Here is an 11,676-nt window from a genome sequence, read left to right as displayed (position 1 = left end):
AGACACACAGAGTGGAGGTAGATGGTGTGTACAGTCAGCCTCCGTAGACACAGAGTGGAGGTAGATGGTGTGTATAGTCAGCCTCCGTAGACACACAAAGTGGAGGTAGATGGTGTGTATAGTAAGCCTCCGTAGACACACAGAGTGGAGGTAGATGGTGTGTATAGTCAGCCTCCGTAGACACACAGAGTGGAGGTAGATGGTGTGTACAGTCAGCCTCCGTAGACACAGAGTGGAGGTAGATGGTGTGTACAGTCAGCCTCCACAGACACACAGAGTGGGAGGCAGATGGTGTGTACAGTCAGCCTCCGTGAGACACAGAGTGGAGGTAGATGGTGTGTATAGTCAGCCTCCGTAGAGCACAGAGTGGAGGTAGATGGTGTGTATAGTCAGCTCTCTGTAGACACACAGAGTGGAGGTAGATGGTGCGTGATAGTCAGCCTCCACAGACACACAGAGTGGAGGTAGATGGTGTGTACAGTCAGCCTCCACAGACACACAGAGTGGAGGTAGATGGTGTGTACAGTCAGCCCTCTGTAGACACACGAAGAGTGGAGGTAGATGGTGTGTATAGTCAGCCTCCACAGACACAGAGTGGAGGTAGATGGTGTGTATAGTCAGCCTCTGTAGACACACAGAGTGGAGGTAGATGGTATGTATAGTCAGCCTACACAGACACAGAGTGGAGGTAGATGGTGTGTACAGTCAGCCTCCACAGACACAGAGTGGAGGTAGATGGTGTCTACAGTCAGCCTCTGTAGACACACAGAGTGAAGGTAGATGGTGTGTATAGTCAGCCTTCGTAGACACAGAGTGGAGGTAGATGGTGTGTACAGTCAGCCTCTGTAGACACAGAGTGGAGGTAGATGGTGTGTACAGTCAGCCTCCACAGACACAGAGTGGAGGTAGATGGTGTGTACAGTCAGCCTCCGTAGACACAGAGTGGAGGTAGATGGTGTGTACAGTCAGCCTCCGTAGACACAGAGTGGAGGTAGATGGTGTGTATAGTCAGCCTCTGTAGCCAGAGTGGAGGTGGCAGATTGGGGGAAAGAGTAGCCAGCTTCCTCGTGGCAGAGGGAGAAGGTGCAGAATGGCCAGGGAGGCGCATAGAGCTGATTTCATACTGTAGCTGAATTAAACACGTGTTGACGAGAGTCCACAAAGTAAAGTCCACCCCACCCTCAGTTTGAGGTGGCTGGAAGGCAGCCACAGCAGGGGGAAGAAATAGTTCGAATAAGTTTTATACACCTGTCAGCAACAGGTGTATAGGAAGCGACAAGTAGCCTAGTGGTTAGAGCGTTGGACTAGTAACCGGAGGTTGCGAGTTCAAACCCCCGAGCTGACAAAGGTACAAATCTGTGTTCTGCCCCTGAATAGGCAGTTAACCCACTGTTCCCAGGCCGTCATTGAAAATAAGAATATGTTCTTAACTGACTTGCCTAGTTAAATAAAGGTAAAAAAAAAAAAAAAAAAAAGTATTGCCCCTTGATAACCATCCTCCAACCACTTATCCTCTCTTAAATGGAATCCCACTGAGAGGCAACAATGACATACAAGAACGTTGGTACGTTACTAATAAGAAAGTGTGTGTAACGTGGTGGAAGTCAATGAGTCGCTGTAGGACAGCAGGTCTAATTTACAAACAAATTATCAATACGGCCTCTGTCTGCACTTTCCCACACCGGATGCTGTCTGATAGCCTAGGCCAGTGTCTATTCCTGGTCGGTGAAACTCTCTTTAGTTTCAACGGTTGTGAGCCTATGTGGCTAATGATGCTAACTGATAGCCTAGGCCAGTGTCTATTCCTGGTCGGTGAAACGCTCTTTAGTTTCAACGGTTGTGAAAGCCTATGTGGCTAATGATGCTAACTGATAGCCTAGCCCATTATCTATTCCTGGTCGGTGAAACGCTCTTTAGTTTCGACGGTTGTGAAAGCCTATGTGGCTAATGATGCTAACTGATAGCCTAGGCCAGTGTCTATTCCTGGTCGGTGAAACTCTCTTTAGTTTCAACGGTTGTGAAAGCCAAGTGGCTAATGATGCTAACTGATAGCCTAGCCCATTGTCTATTCCTGGTCGGTGAAACTCTCTTTAGTTTCAACAGTTTTGAAAGCCTATGTGGCTAATGATGCTAACTGATAGCCTAGCCCATTGTCTATTCCTGGTCGGTGAAACTCTCTTTAGTTTCAACAGTTTTGAAAGCCTATGTGGCTAATGATGCTAACTGATAGCCTAGCCCATTGTCTATTCCTGGTCGGTGAAACTCTCTTTAGTTTCAACGGTTGTGAAAGCCTATGTGGCTAATGATGCTAACTGATAGCCTAGCCCATTGTCTATTCCTGGTCGGTGAAACTCTTTAGTTTCAACGGTTGTGAAAGCCTATGTGGCTAATGATGCTAACTGATAGCCTAGCCCATTATCTATTCCTGGTCGGTGAAACTCTCTTTAGTTTCAACGGTTGTGAAAGCCTATGTGGCTAATGATGCTAACTGATAGCCTAGCCCATTGTCTATTCCTGGTCGGTGAAACTCTCTTTAGTTTCAACGGTTGTGAAAGCCTATGTGGCTAATGATGCTAACTGATAGCCTAGCTCATTGTCTATTCCTGGTCGGTGAAACTCTCTTTAGTTTCAACAGTTGTGAAAGAATATGTGGCTAATGATGCTAACTGATAGCCTAGCCCATTGTCTATTCCTGGTCGGTGAAACTCTCTTTAGTTTCAACGGTTGTGAAAGCCTATGTGGCTAATGATGCTAACTGATAGCCTAGCCCATTGTCTATTCCTGGTCGGTGAAACTCTCTTTAGTTTCAACGGTTGTGAAAGCCTATGTGGCTAATGATGCTAACTGATAGCCTAGCCCATTGTCTATTCCTGGTCGGTGAAACTCTCTTTAGTATGTGGCTAATGATGCTAACTGATAGCCTAGCCCATTGTCCATTCCTGGTCGGTGAAACTCTCTTTAGTATGTGGCTAATGATGCTAACTGATAGCCTAGCCCATTGTCTATTTCTGGTCGGTGTTGAGTACAGTATATTGTGGAGACTCGGTGTTATATCCCGTTATACCTTCCCTCTATAGCGTATCTCTTAACTACCTCATTATCTCGTAAAACATTTTAAATCATTATTTGTAGTATTGAGTTTATTGGGTTCTTGAGGTCTCAGAGCTTGACGACATTTCAGAATGCCAACATGGTAATTGACTGTTGATTAAGATTGTGCATATAGGATTAACGGTTGATGATGACTACTGATGAAGTTAATTCAAAGGTCTCTCTATATCCAACCCTTAATGGTGCCCCTTGGCATAAACAAATTCATCAAATATAATAAATCAGATCAATTCATTATTTCAGTAATTAATCAATAGATGGCACACGCCTGATTGGTTCTTCAGCTATCAACCATTTCACTCCTGCCTGCCTGGTGTGTAGAAGCAGCCGGGGATGGTCGGCTGTTAGGATGCTGATCGTGTAGAGGGAGAGAGAGGGAAACTGTGTGTGTGCATGCGTGTGCCTGTGTGTGTGTGTGTGTGTGTGTGTGTGTGTGCGTGCGTGCGTGTGTGTGTGTGTAAAGGGAAAGTGGCCTGTGTTGGGTACCTGAAGGACCAGGTTGTGTTTAATCTGGGAGAAGACAGGTGGGTTGTCGTTGACATCGGACACGGTCAAGGTCACTTGGACCGCGGTAGACAGAGGAGGGTCTCCCTCATCGGCTGCTTGGACCGTCAGAGAGTAGTGAGTGATCTGGGACAGGGAGAGAGACCAGTTAGATACAAGATAGCAGGTCAGGGTTCTACGACTTCCTTGACTTCTTTCTCTTAGCTTTCCTAGCTCCTAGAGAGCAAAGGGCTTCAACAGTTCATCTCTAGGGAACCCTGTTCTGAGTAGTTTTTAAAAACTTTATTCCAGGTGATCCCTTCCCCATATGAAAGCACAACTACCCCTCTCCCATCCCCCTCACCTCCTCTCTGTCCAGCGTGGCCCTGACTATGATCTCTCCACTGCGAGGGTCGATGCTGAACTGCCCCTGAGGGTCTCCACTGGAGATGGAATAGTGGATGAGGTTGTTCAACGGCCCATCCAGGTCGTTGGCTGTCACCTTGGAGTGGGGGAAGGAGGGGAAAGGGGGTTGAGAGGAGAGATTAGGGGAGATAATAGGGGATTGAGAGGAGAGGGGTTGGGAGGAGAGGGGGTTGGGAGGAGAGAGGGGTAGAGAGGAGAAGGGGTTGGGGGAGAGGGGGTAGAGAGGAGAGGGGTAGAGAGGAGAGGGGTTGAGAGGAGAGGGGGATGAAAGGAGAGGGGGTTGGGAGGAGAGGGGGTTGAGAGGAGAGGGGGATGAGAGGAGAGGGGGTTGGGGGAGAGGGGGTAGAGAGGAGAGGGGGTTTGAGAGGAGAGGGGATGAAAGAGAATGAAAGGAGAGGGGGGTTGGGAGGAGAGGGGGTTGAGAGGAGAGGGGTTGAGAGGAGAAGGGGATGAGAGGAGAGGGGGATGAGAGGAGAGGGGGTTGGGAGGAGAGGGGGTAGAGAGGAGAAGGGGTTGGGGGAGAGGGGGTTGAGAGAAGAGGGGTAGAGAGAGGGGATGAAAGGAGGGGGTTGGGAGGAGAGGGGGTGAGAGGAGAGGGGGAGAGAGGAGAGGGGGTTGGGAGGAGAAGAGGAGAGGGGATGAGAAGAGGGGTTGAGAGGAGGGGGTAGGGGAGAAGGGGTTGGGGGAGAGGGGGGTTGAGAGGAGAGGGGGTAGAGAGGAGAGGGGGATGAGAGGAGAGGGGGTTGAGAGGAGAGGGGGATGAGAGGAGAGGGGGTTGAGAGGAGAGGGGGTTGGGAGGAGAAGAGGGAGAAGGGGTTGGGGGAGAGGGGGTTGAGAGGAGAGGGGGTTGAGAGGAGAGGGGGATGAAAGGAGAGGGGTTGGGAGGAGAGGGGGTTGAGAGGAGAGGGGGATGAGAGGAGAGGGGTTGGGAGGAGAGGGGTTGAGAGGAGAGGGGGATGAGAGGAGAGGGGTTGAGAGGAGGGGAGTAGAGAGGAGAAGGGGTTGGGGGAGAGGGGTTGAGAGGAGGGGGGTAGAGAGAAGGGGATGAAAGGAGTTGGGAGGAGAGGGGGGTTGAGAGGGGGGGGATGAGAGGAGAGGGGGTTGAGAGGAGAGGGGGATGAGGGAGTTGGGAGGAGAGGGGTTGAGAGGAGGGGGATGAGAGGAGAGGGGTTGAGAGGAGAGGGGGATGAGAGGAGAGGGGGTAGGGAGGGGGGTTGAGAGGAGAGGGGTAGAGAGGAGAGGGGTTGGGAGGAGAGGAAACAGTAAGCCTCATTGAACTGAGCTGCTTGGCTCTTATTGACACCAAATGAAATGACAGTCGTATTATGATTAACTCAACCAAACTGCCATGTTCTATAAGTACTTCGATTTGTTTCTATCCAAATGCCAAATTCAAATTCAAAACAACTTTATTTGTCCCCTCAGGGAAATGACTTGAGCACATTGAATTGTGTACTACAATCACTGGTTTCTGAAGTGACAGTTGAGAGTGAAAACTACCTGCATCACCACATCGCCAGGCGACAAGTCCTCTGAGACGTCAGCAGTGTAGTCTCGCTGTCCGAACACGGGCGCGTTGTCATTGACATCCGTGATGTTGATAATCACCATGGTGATGTCGCTCAGAGTCGACTTGCCTCTCGTCCCCTCCAATGACAGGTAGTATTCACGACAACGCTCAAAGTCTAAAGAGCCATTCACAGCCAGAACACCTGAAAAACACACAACACAAACTCTATTCATGTTTTAATTTATTATTATTTTTTATTTATTTCACCTTTATTTAACCAGGTAGGCAAGTTGAGAACAAGTTCTCATTTACAATTGCGACCTGGCGACCTGGCCAAGACAAAGCAAAGCAGTTCGACAGATACAACGACACAGAGTTACACATGGAGTAAAACAAACATACAGTCAATAATACAGTATAAACAAGTCTATATACGATGTGAGCAAATGAGGTGAGAAGGGAGGTAAAGGCAAAAAAAGGCCATGGTGGCAAAGTAAATACAATATAGCAAGTATAACACTGGAATGGTAGATTTGCAATGGAAGAATGTGCAAAGTAGAAATAAAAATAATGGGGTGCAAAGGAGCAAAATAAATAAATAAATTAAAAACAGTAGGGAAAGAGGTAGTTGTTTGGGCTAAATTAACTATTTAACTGTCAGCTGTGTTTTAACATGGTCTTGTGCACACTAACACAGTCCTGGGTTGACGTGTGGGTTTTGAGTATATGTTCTAGGCCTTCAAAAACAATAGGACAAATTACAGCGATTTACAAAGATTAGCACAGTAACAATACATTCAATTCATCTTGTGGTGCTCTATTATTAAAAACTAAAATGCTGACATGTGTCCACCTGGTGTTTTTTTTTTGACAGCGCTCTTTCAATATCTCCCCCCTCTCTCTCCCCCCTCAGTCTCTCGCCCCCTCTCTCTCTCTCTCCCCCCTCCTTCACTTCCCCCTCTCTCTCACCCCCTCTCTTAATCTCCCACTCCTCCCTCCTCTCCCTCACTTCCCTCTCTTTCTCCATCTCCTTCCTTCCTTCCTTCCATCTCTTTATCTCTAACTCTATCTCTCCGCATTTAAATGGGGCAGAGAGAGAGAGAGAGTTCCTGGGTTCCTGGGCCACCTGCCAGTCTGGTTTACACACTTCATAAACACAAGACAAGATGACAACATAACAACAGACATAACTGCCACCTGCATTCCTCTTACAACCAATCCAGGTTTCAACATGTGCAATTATATCACACAGGTACAATTCTCTGTTTGCTGAGCTAGTTAAAGACTTCTAGAGCTGACCCTTGTTCAACAGAGTAGCTAGGATATTGTCCTTCATCTGTGATCAGTAAATAAGGCTGGTAAAGACCTGTATTTGTTGAGACAGACAGACAGACAGACAGACAGACAGACAGACAGACAGACAGACAGACAGACAGACAGACAGACAGACAGACAGACAGACAGACAGACAGACAGACAGACAGACAGACAGACAGACAGACAGACAGACAGACAGACAGACAGACAGACAGACAGACAGACAGACAGATTGGGGTAGGTACCGGACCCTCAGTGATATTTGCCTTTTTCTTAATTTTTTTGTATAATTTTTTAAACAATACAAAACATCCATAGACAAATGGCAACATACAGACGCTCACCAACATCCACAACATCACCTCTGCCCAGACCCACCTGCTCACACATCTGTCTTTCTCTCTCTCTGTGTTTCTCTCTCATACTCCCTCCTACACACATCTCCAGCGCCCGCATCTCTCTCTGCCACATGGCCTCAACCTGCACCATTTAGGTTCTCTCCGTCACCCCACGCACTTTCAACATTTAGATAAACTATTTTTCAAACTAAAGAAAACAACCTGATGTACTATGTCATACTGCAGGGCTCTGCTCTGAAGTACAACAAAAAGAATCATGAATTCAAACTCATTCAAACCTCTAAACTTTCTCTTTCATGTGACTAGCTAAGACCAAAGTAAAAAAGAAAAGAAGATTAAGCTTCCACGTCTGTCTCCATTGATACTCTAAAGAAAACAATTGATACAACATCTAATACATAACATTAAGCTTCCATCTGTCTCCACTGATGTAATACATAACATTAAGCACGTTTCTCCATTGATACAACATCTAATACATAACATTAAGCTTCCAATACAACAACATAACATTAAGCTTCCAATCATTGATAAACATCTCCAAACTTAAACTTCCAGATACCATCTAATACATAACATTAAGCTTCCACGTCTGTCTCCATTGATACATAATCATAACATTAAGCTTCCACGTCTGTCTCCATTGATACAACATCTAATCCATAACATTAAGCTTCCACGTCTGTCTCCAATTGATACAACAAATACATAACATTAAGCTTCCAATACAACATCTAATACATAACATTAAGCTTCCAGCTTCCAATAACATTAAGATCTGTCTCCATAGATACAACATCTAATACATAACATTAAGCTTCCACGTCTGTCTGTCTCTAATCATAACATTAAGATACAACATCTAATACATAACATTAGCTTCCACGTCTGTCTCCATTGATACAACATCTAATACATAACATTAAGCTTCACATTAAGCTTCCACGTCTGTCTCCATTGATACAACATCTAATACATAACATTAAGCTTCTCCATTGATACAACATCTAATACATAACATTAAGCTTCCACGTCTGTCTCCATTGATACAACATCTAATACATAACATTAAGCTTCCACGTCTGTCTCCATTGATACATCTAATACATAACATTAAGCTTCCACGTATTGATACAACATCTAATCCATAACATTAAGCTTCCATCTAATACAACATAATACATTTAAGCTTCCACGTCTGTCTCCATTGATACAACATCTAATACATAACATTAAGCTTCCACGTCTGTCTCCATTGATACAACATCTAATACATAACATTAAGCTTCCACGTCTGTCTCCATTGATACAACATCTAATACATAACATTAAGCTTCCACGTCTGTCTCCATTGATACAACATCTAATACATAACATTAAGCTTCCACGTCTGTCTCCATAGATACAACATCTAATACATAACATTAAGCTTCCACGTCTGTCTCCATTGATACAACATCTAATACATAACATTAAGCTTCCACGTCTGTCTCCATTGATACAACATCTAATACATAACATTAAGCTTCCACGTCTGTCTCCATAGATACAACATAACTAAAAAAGCCACTTCTTTACTTTGACACGTGTAGCAATGATAACAAAACAACTGTGTGGTGCGATAATGGAACTATATACACAAATAGATTAAGTTGCTGACAAGCCCGGAGATTGGTTTTTCACTCAGTCCAACCAACCCCTATGAGACTCCTTGCCCTGCTACAGGTAGATCAAACCAGGGAGGATTTGTAATGAATGGGACACCACGAGAAGTCAGGGAGAACACAGTAGGTATGGTATATAGGTGCATGTCAGTGCTGGACCAGGCAGTATGATACCGTACTGACTATGTTATACTCCTCCAGAGTAGCTGGTTGCTGTACATTGTATATCAGCAGGACCTTTACAAAATCTATCAAAAGTGCACCGGCAGTGACAATGTACTTTCAATCACTTCTCTGCCTCGCTGTGCAATACTGCTCCGATATCTGACTTCCGAGTGGCAATAGAAAGCAGACGTATCTCTGCCAAAATATTAAAGAAATGGTATTTCATTGCAGTCAGCAGCACGACCAGGTGAATAGGTGTTTGCTTTTCCCTTTAGCATTGCATCAACCTCATAAGTGGGCTTCTCTGCCTGCTCCCAGTTCTTTCTTGCTGATGTTGGTGTACGTTTTAGGGTTCAAAACAACCGTGTGGTGGGATGATTGCTCTTGGGATGGAACTATACACAACCCGGCTACTGATTTAATTGGCGCTTCATAAATATGTGAATTTGCACAAATGAACCCAAATAAACTTTATGAAACCTTACGGAATCTCATGGAATCTCACAGAACCTTACTGACCCATGGAACTCAAGGAAGTAACGGAACAGAACCTTACCAGTTGTCGGGTGCAGGTAGAACCTTCCCCCCTCGTTGCCAGAGACGATGGAGTAGACGATGGGTTCCGTCTCAGTCCCGTCTCTAGTGAGGGCAGAGACGCTGATGACCTCTGTTCCTACCAAGGTGGATTCTGGGATCTGGGCGGAGTACTCCCGGCTCAGGAACACCGGCTGGTAGTCGCTCAGGTCGACAACGTGCACCGTAACTGTGGCGACGGAGTACAGTTGTCGGGGGAAGCCCCCGGTCTGTGGCTTTGACCTTGAGTTCAAAGGTCGACCGTGTGTTTTCAGCCAGCGACCTCTCCAGGCGCAGGATACCGGAGAACTCTTCCAATGAGAAGTGTCCACTGTTGTCCTCGAGTAGAGAATACTTCACCTCAGAGTTTATACCTGCAGAAGGAGAGGAGAGAATAGGAGTCAGTCTGGTTGTTCTGATCAGAGACTATTTCATATAGAGACAGGACACTATCTAGCTACTATGATCTCTATGACATTTCACCTCAGAGATCATATCTGCCGGAGGAGAATAGGAATTATCAGTCTGATTGGTTTGGCACGACGAATTTGGGTTTCTTCCAAAGTATGCTAGGAGTTAATGGCCTTATCAAAGCTGTATCAAAACAACATGCATCGTGGAAATATGAAGAACAATAAAATAATAAACATCCACAATAAATGTCCACAATTAACATCCATAATAAACATCCACAATAAACATCCATAATAAACATCCATAATAAACATCCATAATAAACATCCATAATAAACATCCACAATAAACAACCAGAATAAACATCCACAATAAACAACCAGAATAAACATCCATAATAAACATCCATAATAAACATCCATAATAAACATCCATAATAAACAACCAGAATAAACATCAAACATCCAATAAACATCCACAATAAACAACCAGAATAAACATCCATAATAAACATCAATAATAAACATCCATAATAAACAACCAGAATAAACATCAATAATAAACATCCAAACATCCATAATAAACATCCATAATAAACATCAATAATAAACATCCATAATAAACAACCAGAATAAACATCAATAATAAACATCCAAACATCCATAATGAACATCAATAATAAACATCCAAACATCCATAATAAACATCCAAACATCCATAATAAACATCCATAATAAACATCAATAATAAACATCCATAATAAACAACCAGAATAAACATCAATAATAAACATCAATAATAAACATCAATAATAAACATCAATAATAAACATCCACAATAAACAACCAGAATAAACATCCATAATAAACATCAATAATAAACAACCACAATAAACATCAATAATAAACAACCACAATAAACATCAATAATAAACAACCATAATAAACATCAATAATAAACATCCATAATAAACAACCATAATAAACATCAATAATAAACAACCATAATAAACATCAATAATAAACATCCATAATTAAAAACATCCAAACATCCATAATAAACATCCATAATAAACATCAATAATAAACATCCATAATAAACAACCAGAATAAACATCAATAATAAACATCCATAATAAACAGCCACAGGGTAATACATGATTAGCTATGTGTTTCTACACACCTACAGGAGTGGCCCTGTTCCTCAGGATAATACACGATTAGGTATGTGTTCGAAGGTTAACAATGAGGTAAGGCATGGGGGAAGTTTAAGCAAGAGAGCAATGTATCGATCTAGGAGACTTCAAAGAGGGCCAGCCTACTTTCTTATACAGAATGCATGCGATGTGTCCTGAACCCGCTGTCCGTAATAAAGCATAGTTGTCACGATCGTTTAAAGATGGATTGGACCAAGGTGCCGCATGGGGTAGGCGTACATTCTGAATTTATTAAATGAACACCAAAAAAAACAAGAAAGATAAACGACACGTAACGTTTTGTAGCGCTAACACAGCAACTATACAAAAACAAGGTGGGAAAAAAGACTGCCTAAATATGATCCCCAATCAGAGACAACGATAAACAGCTGCCTCTGATTGGGAACCATACTAGGCCAACAAAGAAATAGAAACATAGATTTGCCCACCCAAGTCACA

At 44.0% G+C, this 11,676-nt stretch overlaps 1 protein-coding gene across 1 annotated transcript; it reads right to left on the bottom strand.

Moving 5' to 3' along the window:
* Positions 1 to 3,597: 3,597 nt before the first annotated feature.
* LOC124029481 (protocadherin Fat 2-like) lies at positions 3,598 to 9,982 on the bottom strand (the record flags this gene model as incomplete). Its single annotated transcript, XM_046341174.1, has 5 exons — positions 3,598 to 3,741; positions 3,959 to 4,096; positions 5,521 to 5,732; positions 9,592 to 9,798; positions 9,911 to 9,982. Coding segments are annotated over 5 exons (773 nt in total), but the record flags the coding sequence as incomplete, so codon positions are not given.
* Positions 9,983 to 11,676: the final 1,694 nt, after the last annotated feature.

Source organism: Oncorhynchus gorbuscha, unplaced genomic scaffold (genome assembly GCF_021184085.1).
Source record: "Oncorhynchus gorbuscha isolate QuinsamMale2020 ecotype Even-year unplaced genomic scaffold, OgorEven_v1.0 Un_scaffold_6515, whole genome shotgun sequence".
Lineage (NCBI taxonomy): Eukaryota > Metazoa > Chordata > Actinopteri > Salmoniformes > Salmonidae > Oncorhynchus > Oncorhynchus gorbuscha.
Note: the sequence above shows the minus strand (reverse complement) of the source record. Positions and strands in the feature narration are given on the sequence as shown.